The 25,056-nt window shown below is 46.5% G+C and overlaps 1 protein-coding gene across 3 annotated transcripts in view; it reads right to left on the reverse strand.

Annotated features, from left to right (window-relative positions):
* The window catches only part of VPS13B (vacuolar protein sorting 13 homolog B), a 731,003-nt gene that overhangs the window by 84,804 nt on the left and 621,143 nt on the right, over positions 1-25,056 (reverse strand). For all 3 annotated transcript variants that reach the window (XM_075549441.1, XM_075549440.1, XM_075549439.1), the window contains exons 40-43: positions 20,889-21,085; positions 15,766-15,947; positions 14,118-14,467; positions 8,593-8,754 (exon numbers count right to left, since the gene is read on the reverse strand). In XM_075549441.1, the coding sequence (XP_075405556.1) occupies positions 8,593-8,754; positions 14,118-14,467; positions 15,766-15,947; positions 20,889-21,085 (891 nt within the window). The remainder of the gene's footprint in view (positions 1-8,592; positions 8,755-14,117; positions 14,468-15,765; positions 15,948-20,888; positions 21,086-25,056) is intronic.

Below are 25,056 nucleotides of genomic sequence, written 5' to 3' on the forward strand. Positions count from 1 at the left end.
ACCAGTTTACTACCATACCACTGCGGCCACATCTCAGCTACGCCGGACAAAAGCTCAATTCCCTTGAACATGATGTAGCGTTTAGATGACACTCGTTAATTCTGCTGGGTGTGTACCTCCGTTATTGTCCACTGAGCCAACTTCTCATTCTTCAAAATCAGGCCCTCGGTGAAGCCATATTTGACCCTTCTGGGTACACAGCCTACTTCTAGTGCTCCCAGGGCCACCCAGAGCCTGCTTGGCAGAGCACACACTTGCTTAGGCTTTGGGATGGACTCGGTTACTATAGCCCCTTAAGTCATCATCCTTTATGTGAGGTATTAGCCTATGGCTATCATCCCATTTTGGAGGGCATTCTCTGTTACAGGATTAAGGTGGGATCTGTCCTAATTCTCCACCTTACCAGCGGGTGTGACCTAAGTCACCCCCTTTGTTTCCCTGGGGATATGGCCTACGAGATGACAAACACCAGCCCTCCACCCAAATCATTCTTCTGTATATCAGAACCATCTCAGAGGCAGAGAGAGAGAGAGAGAGAGAGAGAGAGAGAGAGAGAGAGAGAGAGAGAGAGAGAGAGAGAGAGAGAGAGAGAGACAGAGAGAGAGACAGAGAGACAGAGACACACACACACACCAGGACCATCGGAAGAAGAGTCACTAGTGCAGCTGTTCCAGATCTCTGTCTCAAGTGACCATAGACCGTAGGCTGTGGCATGAGCCTCAGAGGGCAAGACCAGCGGATTGTGAAACAGAGCAGAGGTGATCGGTCTGTGAGGCCGAGCAGCAGACAGGCTTCCTGAACTACGGAGGCAGAGGCCAAAGGACGACATCACCGAGAGGCTGAGGACAAGAGACATTTGGCTGCTGGCCGAAGAGAGGAGCCGCCATGGACCAATGACCATATCCTTCACAATCACTTTCTCCACATGGTTTACTGATCCTGACTTGTGACTTGTCAACTTCCCTAATAAGCTCCTATAATTGTGAGTTTTGTCTGTTGAGTTTTGTGTCCCTAGCAAGGAATTCTCGAACCGAGCAGAGAAGCAAAGCGCTGGGGAGGAACGGTTGGTGTCAGAATAGAACAAGGAAGGTGGCCGGAGGAGGCGTGCCTGACCTCTGCCTCGTGGCCCCGGCGAAGCCGGAGGAAGTCGGAGACGCTGCTTTGCAGGCGCTTTGGGCCTGTCCACCGACCATCCTTTCTTGCAGCTCACACATGTCCTTGACACGACAGCCAAATTAGTCAAGTTCCCCACCATGCCACATTGTTTCGTGCCTCTGTGGTTTTCGCACATGTTGATCCCTTTATCTGGAACACCCTCCTCCATTTTATTGGCCTCACTCTTACTTAAACATTCAAATGCAATGCAAATAGCCCATTCTGCCAGCAAGTCTTGCCAGACTCCCATCCTCATGTCAGACTAGATTCTCTGGCCTCACTTCCCTTTGGCCAGGGACTGAATTAAGTCATCCAGCACTTCTCCCTGTCCGGAACTACTGCAATACTATTCTGATAGGGACCACGTCGATAGGAAGTTGTTTATTCTCTGGCTGCCTCATTAGACAATAAATTCCTTAGGAGAATATACATGTTTGCTCACTCATAACAGACTGGAATAAGTAACATTTATTGCTTACAGATCAAAGGAAAGGGAGGGAGAATCAGTTCCCTTAGCGAGAAACCATGGCAGAAAAGCAGAGTGATCAAGAACCAGTAGGAAGAGTACTCTAGCTGGGAGCCGGGGGACGGGCAGAGCAGCAACCAAGGGGTGAGCAAGGGAAACATGCTGCACTGGAAATCTTTTATCTTAAAGAGAAGAGGGAGAAGGATTCTGGGCATTTTAACTTCAAATTAATAGTTCAGTTCCTTTAATTTTATTTATTTGATTGGGGGCTCTTACAGCTCTTGTAATAATCCACACAGCCATTGTGTCAAGCACATTTGTACAATCCGTATATATTCGTGCATAAGCCAAGTTTTTCAGCACATTTTTTAAGGCAGCTTTTGTGGTAAAATTAGGTGCCGTGGCTGATATTCAGGTCAGCTTATACTCGAGTGTATATGGTCTGTTACCATCCTTTCCAAAAGCGTTTCTTTCTACTTGAGCCCTTGGCTCCTCATTTTTTCCTCTCTCTCCCGTACTTCCCACCCTCATGAACCCTTGATAGATTATAAGTTACTATTATTTTCATAGCTTACACAGTCTGCTGTCTCCCTTCACCCATGTTTCTGTTGTTCATCACCCTGGGCAGGGGTGGGGGTGGGGTTATATGTCGATCATTGTGATGGGTTCCCCCTTTCTCTCCCCACCTTCCCCCTACCCTCATGGTGCCGCTGCTCCCGTTATCCTGAGGGATTCCATTGTGTAGAGAGCTCTTAAACGTACCAGTGTCCATGCTCTGGTCTAGCCAGATTGTACAGTAGGACTGGGGTCCCCAGAGTAGGGGGAGGAAGCACTAAAGAACTAGAGGAAAGTTGAGTGTTTCACTGGTGCTCTACTGAACCCTGACTGCTCACTCCTTCCTTGTGGCCCTCTGTGAGGGGGTGTCCAAGTGTCTACAGAGGGGCTTTGGGTCTCCACTCCACTCACCCTCATTCACATCAATAGGATTGTTTGGGGTCTTCTGAGGCCTGAATAACTGATCCCTACGGTACCTCGTGATCACAAAGGCTGGTGTGCTTCTTCCATGTGGGCTTTGTTGCTTCTGAGCTAGATAGCCGCTTGCTTACCTTCAAGCCTTTAAGACCCCAGATGCTATATCTTTTGATAGCTGGGCACCATCAGCTTTCTTTACCACATTTGCTTATGCACCCATTTGTCTTCAACGATCGGATCATGGTGGTGAGCACACAATGATATGATTTTTTGTTCTTTGATGCCTGGTAACTGATCCCATCAATAACTTGTGCTCACACAGGCTGGCGTGCTTCTTCCATGTGGACTTTGTTGCTTCTGAGCTAGATGGCTGCTTGTTTATCTTCAAGCATTAAGACCCCAGACACTATCTCTTTTGATAGCTGGCTACCATCAGCTTCCTTCGCCACATTTGCTTATGCACCCGTTTGTCTTCAGCCATCTTGTTACAGTGCCTTAACTAAAAAAGCTGGGCATTATGCGAAACATGGAAAACTACCACCTTACCCAGTGGCAACCATTGCTGGTAACTGGATACACCTCCGTGAAGTCATTGTTAGGATATGACGTACACAGAACTTTATATTCTGCTTTATATAGAGGAGTGCTTCCCCTTTCTGAGTAAAAACGTAAAGTTCCATTACAGCCCATCTTACAGATATGCCAGATTTTGCTTAAGTACTTCCTCAAAGTAAATTTCTGTTTTTTATTTTTTGCCATTTTCATTAAAATTGCGACAAACATTTTTGTGAATCCACCTTTGTTTGAATTTATTTCCTGGTAGGAGTTTTACCAGATTAAAGGCTATGATCACCTTTATAGCTCTGATGCATCTTACCAAATTGCTTTCCAGAAAGGTAGTACCAATTCAGTTTTTACCTTTAACGTGTGAGAGTGTCTACTTCTTGGCCTTTTCAAAACACACGAATTTGCCTGCAACGTGCCCAGGAGAATACCTGAATAACACAGAATAATACCTCCTTGCCTCACTCTGAATCAGCTTGAAGATGTTTAGATGGTGGCTGTAGCAACAAGGAACACATTCTTTCTCTAGATATATTTGTACACATGCATCATATAAATGGATTTGGAAAGAGCGCTAACTGGGTAAGAATCACAGTCTACTTACTGACATTGGCAACTGGCTGGACTAACCATAAGATGGGCAGATACTCAAAGCCTGCTGCATTCCCGTTAGGACAGGGGGAAGTGATCAGATATCACTTTGAGTTCTTTTTACATCCAAAAAGAAAATGGGAAAATTTCTGTCTATACGTTGATTAGGCCAAGAACAAGTACAATTTTAAAAAACTCTACTTCTATTTGGTTGGTACGGGTTGCCTGCAGGAGTTAGGTTTAACCTATTACCTATCTTTTTACTTCTAAAATTGTTTGCTAAGCTTGCAAATGATAGGCTGTGACATTTAGGTCAGAAGGGAAATCTCTGAAGATCAAAATCTTGATTTTAAAAAAATCAATTTTTCCACCTAGCTAACCCTATAGTGGAGTTTGAGAAACCCTAGTGTGGGGGCCAAATTTGGCAATGCCATCTATCTTATGCATAGCCTGAGAGGTAAGAATGGCTTTTTATACTTGTCAGTGGCTGGGGAGGGGGGGGGCACAAAATAAAAAACACAAACAAAAAAATATTCTGTCTCGTGAAAATTGCAAGAAATGCATAGGGTCTGTAAACAAATTCCATAAAACCCCAGCCATGCTCATTCATTTTGTACACTCTGGTAGCTCTGGGTAGCTGGGATAGAGACTGTGAGGCCAGAGAGCCTCCCCGACGTCTTACGTGGCCCTCGATAGACAGTCTGCTGACCCTGCGCCTAAAGACACTGTCAGGTGAGAACTTCAGATGTTCCCAGGATGCTCTGCTGCTCTTCAAAATGAATTCTAAGCTTGCTATATTTTGCATTCTCAAAATCTGACATTGTTCATGAGTTTGTAATACTCTCCATTTTAGAGAAATATTTTATTACTTTCTCCCAACTCTGCTTGGGAGTCCATTTTTACTAGGCATCGGTAGCTGGGTAAATTCTGCAAAACAATACGTATCATCTAAAATCATGTGTGTCCACCCTTGTGTATAAGGTGGAGGTATTCCTATTCCAGTTTTGATAAGCCTTACTCTCTCTGAACCAGAAGGGGACGTTACTTACACTGTCTATACACAAATCCTGCTAGTTGACTGTTTGATTAGATCACACAAGCTTTCTTTCACTCTGCGCTGCCCACTATAGCCCCTATCTGGGAAAACATGTCATAAGCTAACATTTCAGTCCCTAGATTTCACTTTGCATCATGTAAAACACTTCTCTGAAGACCAACCTCTTACTGGTTACTGCTACCTTTCAACTTAGTCTTACGTCTACGGCATTGGGACAGAGACCCTTTGTTGGTGGCCCGTGTGACTCAGGGCAGCTGAGTGTGTCCACTTATTCCCCGGGAAGTCACTTTGCTCTTCCCTTAAGGTCCTCTGGCAGTGTAGTGGTTATGCACCGGGCTGCCAACTGCAAGGTCAGCAGTTTGGAACCAAAGGTGATTCCTTGGGAGAAAGCTGAGGCTTTACACTCCTGTGAAGAACTGCAATCTTGGAAACTCACAGGGTCACTGTGAGTCAGAGTCTACTCAGTGGCAGTGAGAAGAAACTGGGAAATCCAGGATGGCAGGTGATTCTGCCTGCAATCTGGTGCTAGAAACTACCAGGAGTCAGTAACAACTCAAAGCTGGGAGGTTTTCCAGCTTTGGGGACTTCTGGCTCTAAGATACCTTGACCTCTGTGAAACCTTTGTAGGCGTCACTGCTACTTCCTTGGTCTCTGCAACTGAGGCCACACTGTGTCGTCAAGTTCTGTGCACCTCAGGAGCGCTCTAGAGATATGGGACTGACTAACCCCTGGGGTTGCACAACCACGCAGACACCAGCGCTCCCAAGACCCAGCCGCAGGGCGAGGCAGAACGTGGCCTGGACTGTGACGGGGGGGGGGGGGGGGGAGCAGTTGGCTCCCTTGTACATCTCGGCTGGCCTCCAGTGCAGTTTCAAGCGGTGGTTAGTTTTCCAGCTTCTCAGACGGAGCCTCTCATTCGGACACAGCAGAGTGTGCCATTGTGGATGTAAGGAATTCCACGGAGACTCGCTGGGACTCTTCAGACCCTTGGCTGCAGTGGGTCTTACAGTCCACTTCCTTCTGCGAACGGAGCTATCGGGGTACAACCCTGATGGCCACACATTTGATCTAAGATTCGGCCTCAGGAAGATGAGAATGATGAGCTCACCTGCGAATCTTCCTTCAGAAAACACAGCCAACCAAGACAAACTCAAACAAAACGAGACATTTAACAGCTACCTGTCTGAGGTGATCAGTTTGTCCATCGTTAACAGAGTCATACTGTTTTTGGTGATCCAGGCGAGGCTTTGCCAGGGTCATGTTTGGGCTAAGAGCCCATGGTAGTCTAGCTTTAGATGTGGGCTGAATCTCAGGCTTTCTCGTTAAAAACTTCACAGCACGGCTACTCTGACAAACCACGCTGCCCACACCTAGCTGGGTGAGAGCATTGTGTGTAAAGAATGCGTTCCAGGGCACCGCAATAAAGTGGGCACCCGTTTCTGTAACAGAGCGATTTGTTTGGTTTTTAAACAGTGAATCACACAATAAAGCAAATACCATGATAACACGATTTTTGAGAAACCCAGTGCATCAAAAAGTTATGTATACCCTACACCGTAGTCAATACCAAAATAATAATAATTAAAAAAACCCAAAGCCACTGCCATCAGTCAACTCCTACAGAAAGCAGCAGAAGCCTTCTCGTTCTCCCACCAAGCAGCTGATAGGTCTGACAACCAACCTTGTGGTTAGCAGTCCAACACTTAGAAAAAAGTCTGACAAACTGTGAGGAGGAGCACAGCATGAGAGAGCGCCATGGGGCTGAGCACACGCTGTTGGCAAAGTGGCCCTGGAGACCTGCTCGGTTGCCTCGAACCCCGTTTTAAAGAACCTCAGAATCTTCGCAGTGCACGAGAACCAGGCATGCCTGTACACAGAGGTCCCAAGTCACTGTGTGGCCCAGCACTTCCACTCGTCTAAACTGACATCTAACAGAGGACAAACCACACAAGGATGGTCTGGAAATACACTGAGAAACAAATTAAACAAACAAACAAACAAACAAACAAAAAAGACTTAAAAAGCGCCGCTTATGAACATGACAGGTGTGCCAATGCAGTGTCCACTTTTCTCTTGTGGTCACCTCTGCCCGCCCAGAGGCTGGAGGTCCACAGCACGGAGATGCCTGCTCCCCGCACTCCGGAGCCGGCTGCTTGAAGGCTCCTCTCCCTCCCTGCCCCTGGCCCCTGGGCAGTCCTCAGGGTGGGAATGCAGTGATGTCAGCCTGAGCAGCTAAAGGAGTCAAGGGCATTCCGCCTGCTCCACGGTGTGTGCTGTTGGCAGGGGCTGGCACCTTGCTGTGTGGGAGTGGGTGAGGTGACTTCAGGGCACAACGTGCAGGGACACCCGCTGCAGTTTCTCGGGCTGGGCAGGCAGTCACCACGGGCATTTTGGAGTTCAGAGGATGACTCTGGGTGGTTGGGATTTGCTGGGGCTTCAAAAAGTGGATTAAAATCCATGAAGAATTCCATTGTCATTTAATACTACTCTCACACAAACTTTCGGAGCAGTGGTTCTCAACCTTCTGAATGCCGTGACCCCCTAAATACAGTTGCTCATGTTGCGGTGACCCCCAACCATACAATTATCTTCGTTGCTGCTTCATCACTGTCATTTTGCTACTGTTATGAATCGGGCGACCCGTGAAAGGGTTGTTTGGTCCTCAAAGGTTGAGAACCGCAGTTTTAGAGGCTCACATACGCATTCTTGCTTGCAAATCAGCAAGAAAAAATGAACAAAAAAGAAATCATTTTAAGACACTAACAATGAAAACACCCTGACTGGGTGGGGGCGGGGGCGACAAACAACTTGAAAACGTTTGCATGAACATTTCTCAAAGGGAAAAGGAGAAACTAAGGGGGGACGATTCATCCTCAACCTGTCCTGCGAGGAATCGCTGAGCAGATTTTATTCAACAGGACTGGCATCAGTTTACTGTGGAGTCAGATTCATTTCAAGTCCGTAACTGTACTTAAGGAAGCAGCGCCCTGCAGCGACGCTCCCCAAACTTTACACCCATAGCGGGGCCACCAGGTGAGGGGATTGTTTTTTTTTTAAAGGACGGTAAGAAACCAGAATCTAGCTTCTGGAAGAGAGAGCGAGCAGGAGCCCGGGGTACACACAGCACCTCCGGAAGCTGGCCTATCCGCAGATGGGAAGGCTGCTCTCTGATCGACGACTTCCTTTGAGCCACAAGCGCACAGCCGTTTCCTCCTCGCGACCCAGAGCTTCAGAAACGCATGATTCCTGAGAGGACCTCCTAGGGTTTCTTGGACTCATCTACGCCCGCATTTAGCTCCGCCCCTAGTAGCCGCGCAGGAAGCAGCTCTCCAATGGAGCCCGTCCAAAGTGACCGGGAGATGCGATTGCAAACCCCACGGCCTCTGCTGGGGCTTTCCCCGGCGGGCGCCCGGGGCCAGGCTGTGACGGCTGAATGCCAGGCTCCTGGCACGGAGTACCCGCAAACTCGGAAGAAAAGCCTGCCAGCATACCCAGCACTGCCTGCCTTCCGCAACTCAGGCAGTCCTCGCGGGCCTCCAAATAGGGCCCCCGTACCCCCATTTTACACACGAGAAAAATGGAGGCCGGGCCTCCATATGTGGCTCCGGAGTGTACCCCTTCAACACCAGGCTTGCGAAACAGGAAAAGCTCGCTCTCTAAGGAGAAGCAGGGGCGCTCCGAGTGAGTTTCCCTCAGACGGGCGGAGCATACCTGGACGCCGGCCCACGGTGAAGAATTGCCAAGCCCGACCTAACAATCGGCGTTGGTGAGGCTGCGCCTCCAGTACCTGTGGGGATCTGTGGGAGCGCCAGCTGTACTGGTGGCTGTGGACGCTGGCCAGAAGCATGTTTTCATCCGTGTCCACCTGGCCAAACCGCAGTGTCTCCTGTGTGTCATTACAGATCACAAAATGGCTGAAGACCAGCTCCTCCACCTCAGGGCATTTGTTCTGAAAAAGAAGACGCAAACCAACGGTGCATCAGATTAATTGCAAGACGTTTGGCAGCTGTCTGCCCAGTGGAGATTATTACAGCACAGAAACGCTGGAAGATGTGCTGTCCTTAGCTTTGGGATACAAAGTATGCTATACACACACACACACACATACGTGTATACACACATATGTACACACACACACACACACACCATCACCACCACCACCCCTCCCCGAGAGGGCTCTGAAATGTTCCAAGAATGGGTTTTGATTTATACTCGGGTAAAAGAAATCATATCAAAAATAAAACACATACACAGCAGAGCAAAAGAACAATGCGATCCCGCAGACTTTTAGCATGTTTTAAAGTGAATTAACATGCTACAATGAACGCAGCACTGGGCAGTGCATGTTTCTGAGCAAAGTGCCGGAGGCTAGAATTACCACGTTCCTGGCCTTCTAAACTCACCAATCAAGACCAATTACCAAAGCCACAGCTGCACCCTCACAGAAAGGAAGGATTGGTTAGGCATGCATCCCCAGGCCCCTTAAGTGGGAGGGTGGATGCATGTGTGTGTGCAGGTGTCGATTGTGCAGGGAGAGACGCAAGTAGTCTTCACTCTCCCTGGAACACATCGCAGATCAACCCCAGGGTCAGTGCAGGCCAAACTGCACTTTTTGGGAGAGAGGATGGTACTGGTTTAAAAACAGTTGTCAGGATCTGTTTCAGCTAATAGCCATCACTCAGCCAACGTCCTTCGCCAATCAGTATTCAGCAAACTAGCCCAACCCACTGCGTTGACACGGCCTTTCTGGATTTAATGGACCTCCAGTGGTTGCCGTCTTACCCAAAATACAACAGAGGAGTGTGTGCTGACGTTCATCACTCTGGTTAAGTCGTGGCTTTAAAAGCAACACACAAACTTCTGGTAAAATAAAAAAGAACTGACCGGAGAACACAAGAACAAGAAACCCCTCATTAGCTCATCGATTCGCAGATAATGGGAGATACCATATAACTGATGCTTGTCCAGTTGGCATCTGTTTTCAATGTGTGGATCGAAACACTGTCAAAAGGTCACCCACCGGCATTGGCTACTTCAATACTCAGGAGCATAAAGATTCAGTGAAGTCACCGGGGTCCAGCAAGAAACACCTGGACTCTGGACAAGACAAGGGTTAGAACTGACTCTGGAACAGAAGTATCTTGGGAAACAGGCCACCTCGAGTCCCTCAGAAGGCCACCTAGGGTGAGTGTGTAGTGCTTGATGTCCCTCCCTTCCTCAGAGGCCCTCGAGGACTCCCTGAGCACCTCCTGATAGCTGGCTCTTCTCACACACCCTCTCCGCTCTCTCAGAGCTAACTAAGCCTAGTGCGCTCAGTCACCAAAAGGCTCCTGGGCTCGGTGAGGCCAACGCAACTAGAACCAAAGCCAAGCCCGTTGCTGTGGAACGGGGTCCCGGTCACAGTGACCTCGTGTCTACCAGACCAGCACCACCCCCACAGGGCTGTCTGCAACAGCTGGGTCTGCGGCAGTGCATCTCCAGGGCTTTCCTCGGAGACCGCTCGCTGTGGGTGCACGTGACTCTCCACCCTCCCAGTGAGTTAGCAGCTGGGCACACGGACCAGGTGCACTCTGCCCGGGGATTCAGAAGGAACCACAACCAGCACTGATGGACTCTCTACCACAAAACTCTCTTCTGTGACTTTTACTTTTCAGATGATTTTGAAACGTGGTAGGGTTGTGCACGTCCTGCCTCACCTGGCTTCTGCCCAGGTCTCCCGCCCCATCTCGAGTCACTCTTGGGTTGCTCACCACACCCTCCGGCGCCACTAGCTCGTTCCCTGACCCCAACATGACATTGGCCCCCTTTCAATTCACCCAACTTGTCAACCGCCGTCTTTCTCCACCTCTTGGCTTGAGGATCTCCTTCCTGCTCGGCTTTTGGGTTCCCGTGGTAAGGTCACCTTCTAGAGCAGTCTTCTGAGAGCCTCCCCAGATAAGGTTAGCAACTCCGCTCCCCCGTTTTATGTTCACAGAATGCGCTCTAATTCTCCACCAGGCATTTCTGTTTACTGTTAACAAATCAATGGGCATGACGATGGGTCTTTAGACTTGATGCAGGGTAATGCTGAGTATGATTTCTGGCATGGTTGTTGTTACTGAGTACACTTAACTTGTAAATTTATAATCATAATAGATTGTTTCTGGTGGAAAATTAGAAAATACAGCTCGTTGGAAAAAATTACCTCTAATTTGACTACGTAGGAGTTACCGGCTAATCGCAGTCGGAGGACTTTTCTTCCAGTAGCTCCTGGCTCTGGCCCCCTTCTGACTCTCCTGCTCGCATCCACTTTATGCTGTCTGACCCGAGCTCATATATTTATTGATAAACCTTTAATCAGACTGGAATCATGGCGTTTACTTAGCTCTGTAACGCGGGCTTTTCTAATGATTGAAAATGGCTTTCCCTGTAAACACAGCTCCCTCCTGTGAGTCCAACGGAACAAATAATGAAGGAAAGGCTATGCTTACAAACTTCCACGGAGTTAGATGTCCCGAGATGGAAAGTCAGCTTTGGTAATAGATTGGGATCAAGCTGCTGCTAACACTGAGGTGAAGGCACCACATGGGGATTGAGTAGGAAAAATATATTCTAGAAACCAATCCTACTACTTTCCTCATCTCTCAAAACTGACCTTTAATAACTGATGAGGGTTTTAGGAAAAAATGTAAATTAAAGAACACAAGGGGGTTGTTTACATTTTTCTAAAGAATATTCAAAGTCCTCGGGGAACGGGTTCTCGGCTGCCCCTTCATCTGTGGAGTTCATTATAACTGCAATAAGTGTAAGCATTTCTTGGAATGCCTTACATTCTGGAGTGTTGTAAAAAGTTCATATGCATGCTGTGTGACATCATGTAGGCTGGACCCCAGCACACTCAGTCAGATTTGTGATTAAAAGATGACTGATCGGTATCTAAGATCTGTGATGGGAGTGGTGACAGACATTTGCTATTAAACAGGATATTATTTGGTGTAAGATAGGACACATGAGTGTAATAATTAAAAACATTCTTCTTTAAAAGATATCTATTTTAAAAATTGGGAATTGGAAAAGGTTGTGGAAAAACGGCATTAAGAGATAATGGAATTTCTCCACAAATGTTTTTGAAGCCCTCTCGGGAAGCAAACTGCAAGTAGCATTTTGGGCCTTAAGCTGGTTTCACAAAATATTCATCCTTTACATGAGGAGGGAGAAAAATCTATGCTATTGAAATCAGACACCGATGAAGGCGTCTGCTAATCTTGAACTCCTGGCCTGAAGGTGGAAAGGCCAAATTGTTCCATGCTTCAGCTGTCTGGTCCATCCACGCTGGGTAAGAACGGCTTGTCTCAGATCTGAATCAGATACAAACTGTGTAGAGGACTCAAATCTTTTCTTCTATTAAATTCACCTCACCCATTGGCAATGACCACACTGTAGATGCACCCTCCACCCACAGTAAAATCCAAGCTTGGGAAATGAAACTTCCCCTCTAACGGGATAAACCACATTTAGAACATCTTACGAAACAATGACTGACTAGCCCTCTGGAAGACCACTGCAATGCCAAATGTCCTAGAAATTAGAAGTGGTGCGTTTTTGTGTTTACTTTAGACTACACAGGGTTAGATGCCTACCACATTAAAACTTGGTGGCAAGTACCCTTGACATGGGAGGAAACAAGAAAATTACAGCAACAATTACAGAAGTATATCCTCTTGTGGCTCATGTTAACATTGCCAAATCCCTGTATAAATCAGAACTAACTATTCATAGAATGTACCTGTCAGCAATATGCTATGTGACATATGGCTCTACTTAATCAAATATACAGTTCCATTTGAAAAAATAAAAAAAGAAAGAAAATCAGAATATTCCTTCAAGGCATTGTGTTAGCCAGTCAGTCATTCACACTCTGATGTGGTTTAAAACATTTAAATATTTATGCACCGTGTTTTATTTATATGTATGGCGGTGTCTAGGAGAATGCGCTCTCCCTGGGAACAAACTGATATTTCTGAAGGCCATTTTGCAGTAGTTGCCATGCACGAGTCCTCTTATAATGGTTCTGATACCAAGACAAAAATATCCTGAGTGTAAATGCTCTATCAATGAGTCTTTTATATTTTCTGGGCTTGCTTTTTATTAAATGGATTGTTCAAAATATGACAAAAAACAGAAATTGGAGCCATGCAGGGTTTTTTCACATCCCGATTTGAACCAGCTGCAAAGATTTCGATCACACTAGCTCTTATTTTACGCATGTCCTTTGCAACAAGAAAACCATGGAATGCCCTTAAAAAAGAATCCTAGAACACAAAACAGATGTGTTATCTTCGTTCCCGTTGCTATTGTAGTGCCATGCGAGGGAATTAATTCCTTCGTCTTGTATAGGTCTTCATGCATATAAAGAAAGCAGTTTACTCCCGTAAAAATTCTGCAGTTCGCGGATGAAGGTTCCTGCACGCTCCCTGCCCCCAAGGCCCTCAAGGGGTCAGCACGGGAGGCCGGGCCACCGCTCTTGGGAAGCCAGGCACACACAAGCGCACAGAATACGGATGATGTGGAGAGGCGTCTCTACTTTGATGGGAGATACTGCTGCGCTCAGCATCAGCCCTGGAAGCAGGAGAGAGCTCTTTGCCACTTGTTGAACGAGCTGCACACTACTATACCTGCCAGGGGAAGCAGCCAGGCACTCCACGTCAAATAGGGTCCTCGGCAGAGACAGACTTAAGCCTCAACTGCTTTGCTGAAGCTAATTTCTGCTACGAGATGACAGCGAAAAACTACTACTGGCTTTCTAATTGATCCACAACAATCCGCTACCCAGTGCCCCTTAGGGAATCACACCACCAGAAACGATCATCAGAGACTAACAGTGTGCTGTGGCCACATCTCAAGCCTGCCCACCCTTGTTAGTGTCTGTTGTGTTGGAAAAGATGGAAAGCCCCACACAGGTTCTTCGTTTCTGCAAGGGCTGCTTAGACAATTCTACGCACAGCTAAGTTGGAGCTCTGGCAGGCTAAAGCCACAGTACGTGGGAAACATTTCTGGGAACATGTTACTTTCCACACAGATGTGGTATATTAGCCAAAGAAAAAATGTGGGCATGATCTCCAATGCACGTGTAGAGAATTCATAGTCTCCAAAGTTTTAAAAACGAACATGCGTCCCTTGGCCCAAACGGGGAAGGCTCCACATATTGTGGTGCCCACCAAATTCTTGCTTCTCTCGCATTTCACTTGTGGTTAACTTCTTATTAGAATTGATAACATACAGTACCTAATAAAAGATCGCGGCCAAGTGCAAGCTGCTCTGGAATGCACCTACCTGTTGCCAAGCTTGCACTGCAGTGCTCAGAGAATGAACTGCGTGCTGTCCAAAGTTTAGGAACACGGAATCGATGAGCAGGCTGCAGTCGAGCAGCTTTTCTGCTGCCTCGCTGGAAACTGCAATTTGTCCAAAGATGCTGAAGGGCTTGACCACACTCTGCATCGTGACGTTTCTGCACTCCAGAAGGTGACACTCTGCTTGGGCAGAGAACCGGATCTCCCGGCACACAGACCCATCGGCCCACTGCCGAAGGTACACGTGCGGCTTTCGGATGGAGACAATCATGTATTCCAGTTCAGACGGCACGTTTTTATCGGACACAAAAGGGTACAGGTACTGCGGTGGAGCTATTGAGAAAACAAACAGGAAAAGAAGGATGAGCTAATAATGTGGGTGTGTAAAGGTGAAATGACATTTAAAGTATTCATTTGGGGGGAACTGATTTCAAGCATTTGGTGTTTGCCAAGTTCAAATACCCTTCTGAAGATATTTTAGTCTCTGAGTTACTATTTGATATTTGCCAACAAAACTCTGTTGAGTTCAATTAGAAGGTCTCTTAAATATACTGCATGTTGCCCAAAGGTTACATTCCCATCACAAACATTTTATCAAAGGAGATGACAAATAATATGATGGGAGGGTAAATATATATGAGGAGTTTTATAGTTCTGCCCTATATCTACCAACCAAATCTCAACAACAAAAACAAAAACATGTCTCAGAGAGTTGAGGTGGGGTGGGGGTGGGGGAGGCAGATTAAACTCCAGTTTTTGCTGAAAAGGCAAGATGCTTAACAGCAGCTGTGTTTGGTTTTCATCTGATATTTTTCCTTTTTCCATTACGTGTAGGTTGAAAACCCAATACCTGGAATCAAAACGCATTAACTCTAAAAGATTTGGTGCAGAATACAACGTTGTAACCATAATTATTCAAGAGCACTAGCAAAATGCTGAAAAGGCTACTTTGGGTATGTGGGAAGTTTGCTCCTCTTCCTTGCAAGCTTGCAGCAATAGCAGTTCTTTAACTTATTTGGGATTGCCCGTCTTTTACAGAAGGTATGCGTGCTTTTGCGATCAGGCAATATCAACTGTTTTTGGAATCTATTTACCAAACGGTAATGGCTCAGGGAATTGCACACAGACAGATGTATTTCTTTCCAATAGATCATAGTTGGAATAATAGTAAAACCTGCCATTTTAAAAACTTCCTTAAAAATCCTCATTAGGTGGCTGCAAAGAATTAGTGCAGTTCAAAAAGCGTCAGCTTGGTACCTTGGTAACTAACTTCACAGGCCCATAAATTGGCTCAAAAGCAGGAACACTTGTGTAGTGGACCAACTTCAGAATACCCTGGTCATTGTTCACTGTCTAAGGCACACAAACACCACATCTGAAGAGGGGACGGCACTCAGTGGGCAGAGCGTTTTTGGTTTTTTTTTTTGGCAGGGGTGGGGTGGGGCGGTCTGAGTAACGCCCACAGCATTCTGGGACATCATTTATCCCGGACTACGCAGAATGAAAACGTTTCCTAGCTGTTATACTTCCGGACAATTAGCTATCTGGGTAAACACCAAAAAAGCAATACGAACACTCAAGCCAGAACAAGGATCAAGAGGCTAGGATCCGGCTGCTGAGGTGCGGAGTACCTGTGCCGAGCTGATCAAGGTGATGACAAAGGTGGAGCTCCAGGTGAGCGAACTGGAAGGAGATGCCGAGAGAGGGGACAAACCACGGAGTGAAACAGGAGTCGACTCGGGTACAGGCAGCCAGGGCTGTGGGAGTGACGAGTGGGTCACAAGTGCTCTGAGAGCCAGACTCACTTGCAGAGCTGTGGGAAAGCATCAGAGAAAGTTCAATCGCTTACATTTCCAAGTACTCTGCCAGTGAGACGTCCTACAGTTGTGTTTTTTCCCCTTCAAGCTAGCTCTCAAATGGTTGGAGTCAGTACATTAACACCAAGTGTTCAGGAGGCATTCACATAAGCAAGTCGTTTCTTACAATTCGGTTAACTTCAGTGATTCCCTGTGAACTGTTGACGGAAAACTTCCAAACTCCCTGCCATTGAGTGGATGCCAATTCACAGCAACCCTACAGGACAGGGTTAAACTGCTCCCGCGAGTTTCCAAGACAGCGACTGTTTACTGGAGTGGCAGGTGGTTTTGAACTGCTGACCTTGAGGACTGCAATCCAATGTGTAACCACTACACCACCAGGGTTCCTACGACCCTTCAAAGGAGTTTCAAATTCACAGGCCATACTGACCGGCCTCCAACTCGAGTCTCTGTCTTCCTTCATTGCACACAGCTTGTTGCCTCTTTGTGTTGCAGCCCAACAAAACCCACAGTGTAACCCTGCTGACGTTGTCCCCAGCTTTCTCTCCTTCCGACTTCTCCAGCTGGTTCACCCCATCACCCCCACACTCGTCCGCCCATGTTCCTTACTGGGCGCCCGTGAATCGTGAGCGCACTAGGTGCCATTAACGACATGACGAGCACACGGGGCCTGCCTTCATGTGCCCATTATTTTGATACCTTTTCATACAAGTAAAATCTGGTTGGAATGACTCGTGACTTAATCTACAGAAAGGAAGAAGTTCATCCATGTGGCTGCAGGTGTGTACAAAAGACGTACTACCTAGATTGTATTCAGGTCAGCAGAAGCAGGAGAGAGGGTCACCAGGAAAGAGAAGGTGCATTCTGTGAACCGGGGACCACAGAATAGATGCCACCACCAACCACCCCCAAATGTGATGTTCTCTCTGCAGTTGTGGGTAATCTGCCTCTCAAATCCATGAGGAGCCTTGAGTACAAACTTGATGTGCAGTATCCCAGGGAGACCTATGATAGGAGCAACTACAGAACTAGATCTTGGGCTTTCAGAGAACTCACAGTCCCATCTGTGAGTCCCATCATATGTCACAGTCCCATCATGTCAACAAAGAGCATTACAAGGCAAGAGAACAACCACCCGGGAAGAGAAACGTCAGAGGTGCTACCAGAGTAGAAACACACGAGGAACTCGGAGTGTCAGGAAGTCATATCAAGCAGGCTTCGTAGAGGTGGTGACGTCACAGCTGAGAGCTTGTGAAGAAGGCTCGTGAGAACGAAAGCTGGCAGCATCCCAGAAAATTCACAGCATGTTTAACCTCAATGGGGTACAGCCCTGCCTCTGCCATCAGGTCGACGCTTATCCTGACATAGCACGACAGCCCCTTTGGTTTTCCGAGACTTTAAATCCTTACAAGAACAGAGACTCATATTTCTCCTATGGAGTGGCTAGTGGGTTCAAACTGCTGACGCTGAGGTTAGCAGTTCAGTGTGTAAGCCCACTACATTTATACAATATAATTTTTCACCACATACAAGAAAACACAAACTCTGAAATACTATGCTATTGACCATATACAATGCACAGAAATTCAGCTAAAATATTAAAACAATAAGGGAGCTCCTTTTGATAGTTAGGTTTTGTGTTGACTTGGCTGGGCCACAATGCTCTGTGGTCTGGCAGCTGAGACTTCCCTCATGAAGTGACCTAACATAATGTAGTGAACTCTAACATATGATCTGCTGTGAGCAGCAAAGCACTTTTAAGAGGATTAGGTAGAGGCGCTGCATCCCTGCTCAGGTCATAGCCTTACTTCCATGGAAAGAACACTTTCTCAGGGGTTCGGCCTACTTTTATTTAAGCAGACTCTGTGGAAAGGCTGTCTCTTTTCTCACTAATGTGGATCCTGCACCTATCGCATTGAACTCTGGCTCTTTAAATCTGAGCCAATGGCTTGCCATATTGCTTGCCAACCCTTGGAGGCATCAGCGGCCAGTCACATTGCTAGCCAACCTTGGAGTCATTAGATTCTGCAGCCAGGAGCCTGATCTGCTGACCTTGGGCTCATTTGCCTCTGCCTCCAGCAGCCCGCGGCCCTCCTGCATCCAAGTTCATCTTCCTGCTTCATCAGTCCTGGCAGATATGAGTTCAGGAAAAGTCTCCATCTTAACATCTGACCCATGAACTTGAGTCAAATTGGATTTACCAGGTTCTACAACTCTGTAAGCCAGTTCCTTGATGTAAATTTCCTTCTTTATACACACGTATAATGCCACTGGTTCTGTTTCTCTAGAGAACCCAGTCTAACACACGAAGCTAATTACTCAATTGCTATGGATTTATCTACACAAAAATGTCGTACTGGCCAGGTAAAAGGAAAATTAGTACATATTTAAAATGAGCAAAATTCATTAGCTGTATGTATATTTTTAGACATTTGAACTCTTTTTTCACTTACTACTTTAAGAAACTGCTATAAACAGAGTACAAGTTTAGTCAAATTATTAAGAATTCAGGGGCGAGTTCTACAGTAAATATATAAAGCAAGTAGGCTGTTCTGACTATGGCTTAGTGTCTTATCTTTTGGGACCTTTAGTCAAAAGGCCTAAAGAGGGATGTGTGCACTAAAGGGCGGGCTGAAGAACAGGTTGTCGAAGCCACTTTTCTCTACCACAATCAGTGAATCTCGAATGAGGTAAGCAAGAAATGGATACCATTTAGTCAGCTCTGCTATTAACCGGATCTCCTTTAGGAGAGAGGTGCGGAATTGGAATGTCCTGATGGCCAAATAGACCCTAGTTCATGGGTTCTCAACCTTCCTCATGCCGGATTCTTTCATACAGGTCCTCATGTTGTGGTCACCCACCCCCCCCAACCATGAAATTATTTTCATTGCTGCTTCATAACTGTAACATTGCTACTGTTATGAATCGAGCGACCCCCGGGAAAGGGTAGTTTGTCCCCCAAAGGGGTTGTGGCCCACAGCTCTAGCTATCCGACACCCTCTGGGGACAAGTTAATTCCGTTAGCTAAGTTTTCCTAAAGGTCTCTGGGTGGTGCAACAGACTGCTAACCTAGAGGCTGGCGGTTCGGGCCCCTGCATTCAGATCAGAGCCAAGAAAACCCTACGGAGTAGCTCGACTCTGTAACACACGGGTTACCATGAGTTGAAATTCACTTGAAAATAACAAACAGCAAGGCATCCCTAATATCTGAAAGTTGGTATTTAACATTTTTGTTTTGTTTTTCAAACATTTAACATGAAAAACATTTTAGAATGTACCTTATGTGGAAGAGGCAAGTGAATTTATTGAATTTTTTCACCGCCTCGCTACACAGAATTATTACTGTGTTACAAAGAGTCTATGATTTATTAAGAAACCAAAGAGACAATCTAGAGAGTGGGAGAGAAATTTGGGAAAACATCTATATGATAAGGGTCTAATAACCAGAATACGGAAAGAACTCTAATAGCGTAGCAACAAAGAGAAATAGTCTAATAAAAAAAATGGGTAAAGGTTTGGAATAGATAAATTATGAAAGCGGTTACACAGATGTCTAACAAGTATGTGAAAAAGATACTCAACATCATTCCAGAACCAGACGAACCCACCAGCGTAGAGTCGAGTCAGGCACACAGACATCCCCTCTCTAGGACAGAGCACAGCTGCCCTAGGGTTCCGTGTCAGGCTGTCTTGCATAAACAGACTGCCTCATCCTTCCCTCACCATTAATGCTCAACCCACTGTGACGCAATGTCGTCAAAACACAACGCGACACCACTTCATCCCCATCAGGATGGCTCCGATAGGAAAAAGAGGGAAGGAAACAAGTGCTGACAGGGCTGTGGAGAAGCTGCGACATTCACCCATTGCTGGTGGGACTGTAAAATAGTCCGGCCATAGTGGAGAAGCTTGGCAGTTCTTCCAAACATTCCATATAGAACCACCATACAACCCAGAAATGACAGCCCTGACAGCCCTGAGCCCAGAGCCCCGAAGAAGCGGAAGCAGTAATGCAAACAGATAGGAACAGCAACATTCACTGGTGTGGTTCAGAGGTCAAACAACGCAAATGTCCATCAACAGATTAATGCACAATGTCAAGCTCTCACACAAGACTCGCTACCATTGAGTCGGTTCTGATTCACAGTGACCCTATAGGGCAGCGGAGCACTTCCCGTGGGTTTCCGAGCCAGTTAAGCTTTTAGAGAGCAGAGATCCGCACCTTTCTCCCGAGGAGCGGCTGGTGGTTTCGAATAGCTGACCTTGCAGTTCGCAGCCCATTGTGTAACCCACTGTGCTACAAGGGGCTCAGCCTGAGAGAGGAGTAAAGTCTACTACATGCTACAACATGAACGGTGTTTGAGACACCACGCTGAGTGGAAGAAGGCCGTCACAAAAGGGGTGGCTATGAAACGTTTACAACAGGCAAATGTACATACAGCAACACCGATCAGTGGCAGCCGGGGGGCACTTGTGTTTCTGCTCACAGTGAGAGAGTGAGTTGGGATGAACAGTGATGAGAGAATTGTAGAACATAATGAACACAATCAAGGATATAGAACTGTACATGTAAAAAATGTTGATTTGTAAAATGCTTTGCTATATTTGTATCACATAAAATGTACATTTTTAAAAAGTCTACTGAGGTGTATTGGAAGCTTTCCTCTATGTTTTGGGTTCAAGATTTTTATTTTTTTAAAATTTAAAAATATTTTTTCCTCTTATATGTAAGAAACTTGTTTTCAGTCAGGATCTGCAGACTTTGAAAGATCATCATTTTCCTAGTTCTCATCTGTAGCTGAGCCAGACGCAGTTACTACTAGACAGCGAAGAGGCAGCTAGGTGGAGGGTGATCAGATACCCAAAAAGGACTTGCCCATTCCCTCCCATTGCTTCCGACCATTACCACGCCATTACGTCATTGTTCATGGAGTTACCTTTGGTCATCAGCACCATTTTGACTGTTGTTCAGGACAATTCTCCAAAGATCCGAGGATACCAGTTTCTTCTGGTCAGTCACAAGATTGATATCTGGCAACTGCAGTTCACAAACTTTGCTTTCAGACAAACTGAATTCTCGAAATACCACAAAAACTTTCTGGAGTTCATCCCAGTATTCCAAACTGCAAGGGACCTAGGAACAAATAAACATGATTTTAGCAACTGCAAATACAGACCATGCTTCTATAGTTGTTGAAATACAAACTAAACCACCATTGATGGTTTTAACAGCGATAGGACTTGTAACAGGGGTAAGGAACCCAGATAGCACTGTCGGTTAGGTGCTGGGCTGCTATCACCAGACCAGAGGTTCAAACCCACCACCTGCCTCAGGGCAGAAATATGAGGCTGTCTGCTGCTGTAAAGATTTCCAGTTTTGGGAACTCCACTGAGGGTCGCTATGATTTGGAATCTGGCTCAGTGGCAGTGGGTTTGTTTTATTTTCTGAGATTGCAAAAGGTAGTCATTTAGAATTTTTCTTTTCTTTTAAAAGGCCCACTCAAGAATATTCTTAAGTAGAACAGAAATAAAGGGGATTCAGTTCTAACAACCATTAACGGTATATTATAAAGCGACAGTAATTAAATAAGAAAGGCTACAGTAGTGTACTAAGTCCTGATCTTAATCGCGGGTGTGGGACCAAGTCACACTGCGTTTCCTTGGGGATATGGTCTGCTAAAAGACAAAACCACACCTCCGTCAAAGCGGTTTCTCTGTGCAGAAGGTCCACCTTGGACAGAGGGAGAAAGTCCAGGGTCACAGACGAGCACGTTGCAGGTCTCTGTGTGAAGTGGAGGAAGCTGCGGCCAGAGACACCAAAGACTGTGGCACAGAGACGATGGGGCGGTGCTGAGGCTGTTGGAGTGGGAGACAGAGGGACAGGCGGGCTTCCTGGCCCCCAGAGGCAGAAACCAAGGGACTGTGGCTGAGACGCTGAGGAGCAGAGAGAGACCTGGTGGTCGGCTGAGAAGAGGGGTTGCTGTGAGCCCATGACTGCTTACTGACCTTGGCTGTGGTGACTTCCCTAACCAACGCCCATCATTGTGGGTATGGTGTGCGTGTTTTGTGCTTGCCATGAATTCTGGACTCCAGCACAGAAGTAGAGTGTTGAAAGAGGAAGGCTGGCGTCGGAGTAGCTAAAAGAGAACGGAGGCGTGTCGGAGCACTGCCCCTTGGCAAGAAGGGAGCCAGAGGAGGCCAGCCATGGCCTCCCACCATGTGCTCACTGCAAGTAATGGATAGAGTTTACTATGCAACGAAGGCGTCATTATAACCACTAAAAACATGGAAAACTGAGGCTGCAAGAACTAGCTAACGATTTGGTAAAACAAAAACCAGGTGTTTGCAGTATTTATTACCTGAAAGTAAATTTGAGAGGATAAAAAGTTAAAGACTACAAATTAAACAGCAGTTGATGTTTTTATCACCTTATAATAGGGTAGCCTTTCATATATACAGAACTAAATCTCTGTTAGGATAAAAACCAATGATCCCAGGTATCAAGCATCAAAGAATAAAAAATCATATCATTGTAAATGAGAGGGAGTGCAGAGTGGAGACCCAAAGCCCATCTGTAGGCAACTGGACACCCCCTTACGGAAGGGCTGTGGGGAGGAGATGAACCAGTCAGGGTGCAGGGTAGCAACGATGAAACATACAACTTTCCTCTAATTCTTAATGCTTCCTCCACCCACTATCATGATCCCAATTCTACCTTACAAATCTGGCTAGACCAGAGGATGTACACTGGTACAGATAGAAACTTGAAACACAGGGAATCTGGGTCAGATGATCCCTTCAGGACCAATGGTGAGAGTGGTCATACCAGGAGGGTCGGGTAGAAAGAGGGAACTGATGACAAGAATCTACATATAACCTCCTCCTGGGAGACAGACAAAAGAAAAGCGGGTGAAGGGAGACATTGGACAGTGTAAGATATGACAAAATAATAATAATTTATAAATTATCAAGAGTTCGTGAGGCAGAGGGGAGCGGGGAGGGAGGGGGGAAATGAGGAGCTTATATCAAGGACTTAAGTAGAAAGGAAATGTTTTGAGAAGGATAGTGGCAACAAAAGTACAAATGTGCTTAACATAATGGATGGATGTATGGACTGTGATAAGAATTGTATGAGTCCCTAATAATTAAAAACAAAAACAACCAATGATCCCAAACAAACCCTAAACTCCACAACTGATGTAATACAATCTTTGAAACCCTAACTAGGGTGAGACATACGTAACAGTCAGTGATAGGTAACAGAGTGTGGGGGGCATGAATGGTAAAAGCACTCAGTTAATAACTGAAAGGTTGGTGGTTCGAGTGCAAGAAAAACCCCAGAAGGCCTGGTGATTTACATGTGAAAATGATCCTTTGAGAACCCTGTCACACATGAGGTTCGCTGAGTCAAATCAACTTGACAGCAACTGGTGGGGGTGGGGGGAGGGGGCAGACAGTCCATGGCATAGAGGTGAGTAACTCTTCTAGTCACAGAGAGCGCTTACAAACCAATGACTGTGGTACTCTCAAAAACACACTGCCATTGAGTCACTGGCGGCTCAGCGATCCGCTGTGGGTTTCCGAGACAGTAACTCTTGACAGGAGTACAAAGCCCAGTTTTCTCCAGAGGAGCTGCTGGTGGTTTTGAACTGCCGAGCATATGGATTACAGACCAAGAGCTCCTAACATCGTCGTAATACAAGGGGGCTCCACGAAGTTTAAGGGGGCTCCAAAAATGTATCATCACTTCCTTCCAGGCACTTTTTGGACCTCCCTCATCTGTGGACTGATCAGTCTTAAAAAAAGACGGCCCAGCTATGCTTCTTCTTTCCCCTCCCCCCTCGCACTCATCCCCAGGGCTGGTCCCTGCCCCTGCCATGTATCGCCTGCATCCACGCATCCTCCCCATCACATGACTCATTACCACATACAATTCCTTAAATGCGCGTGCCTCCTTTAGCAACATCTAGCTTTCTTGAGGGCAGAGAGTACTCACTGTCACTGAGTCGGGCACAGGTAGAAAAACCAGAATAAAACTGCACGTTCAGAGTGGCTATCTAGAGCTGTCCAGTGGCTCTAAAGTATCACACCTAATTAAACGCAAAAAAAATGCACTGCCATCTAGTTGCAGCCAACTCAGGCACCCTACAGGACAGGATGGAATGCCCCCTTGGGAGTTCTGAGGCTGTAACTCTTTATGGTAGTAGAAAGGCTTATCTTTCTCCTATAGAGCCATGGGTGGTCTCCAACTGCTGACCGTGTGGATCCACTAGGGCCCCCCTGAAGGCAGAAACAGCACATTTATTAAAAAACAAAAAACCCTGAGACCCTAACAGTGTTCGGGACATAATCACACCAAACTCACTGCCATGCAGTCGATGCTGACTCACAGAGAACCTATAGGGAAGGGCAGAACTGTCCCTGGGAGGAGCTCTGGTAGCGTAGTGGTTACGCGTTGGGCTGCTAACTACAAGGTCAGCAGTTCAAAACCATCAGCTGCTGCATGGGAGAAAGACAGAGCTTTCTACTCTCGTAAGAGTCACAGTCTCAGAAACTCACAGGGACATATCTGAACCTCAACAAAAGCTTCCTGGATGGACAGAGCTCACTTGAGTCTCTGAATGGGATACAGTCTAGTTCTACTATCACTAGGCAGCTTCTCTGTTCTGTAACTAGTGACTTGCACAGCTCTCTGTGCAGCATGATGCTGGAGGGAAGAACGGACACGGAAGTGACACGCGCCTGAGGCCAACCACGTGATGGCATTAAGGCGCAGGTTCTGTTTAGTGCTGAGGACGACTGACACGAGCCACGGTATCCATTCCTCAGCCCTCTTCTTACTTTCCACCGCCGGGCAAAGAGTTCTCTAAGGTTGTTCCCCGTCACACTGAACTAGCCCTACATTCTCTGCTCCCTTTCTGTCTCATTGCTAAATCGTTCTCATCCACCCAAACCAAATGCCACTTTTAGTTGAGCCTCTTCCCCCCCCCCCCCCCCCCGAATGGGAAATCCCCTCTCTTTTCTAAGCTCCAAGAGGGGTTTTCAAGATGAGACTCTGCTCCACAACTTTTTATTGTCAGGTACTTCAAGTTATAGCTACGCCGA

This window comes from Tenrec ecaudatus, chromosome 5, assembly GCF_050624435.1.
Source record: "Tenrec ecaudatus isolate mTenEca1 chromosome 5, mTenEca1.hap1, whole genome shotgun sequence".
In the NCBI taxonomy this organism is placed as follows: Eukaryota; Metazoa; Chordata; class Mammalia; order Afrosoricida; family Tenrecidae; genus Tenrec; species Tenrec ecaudatus.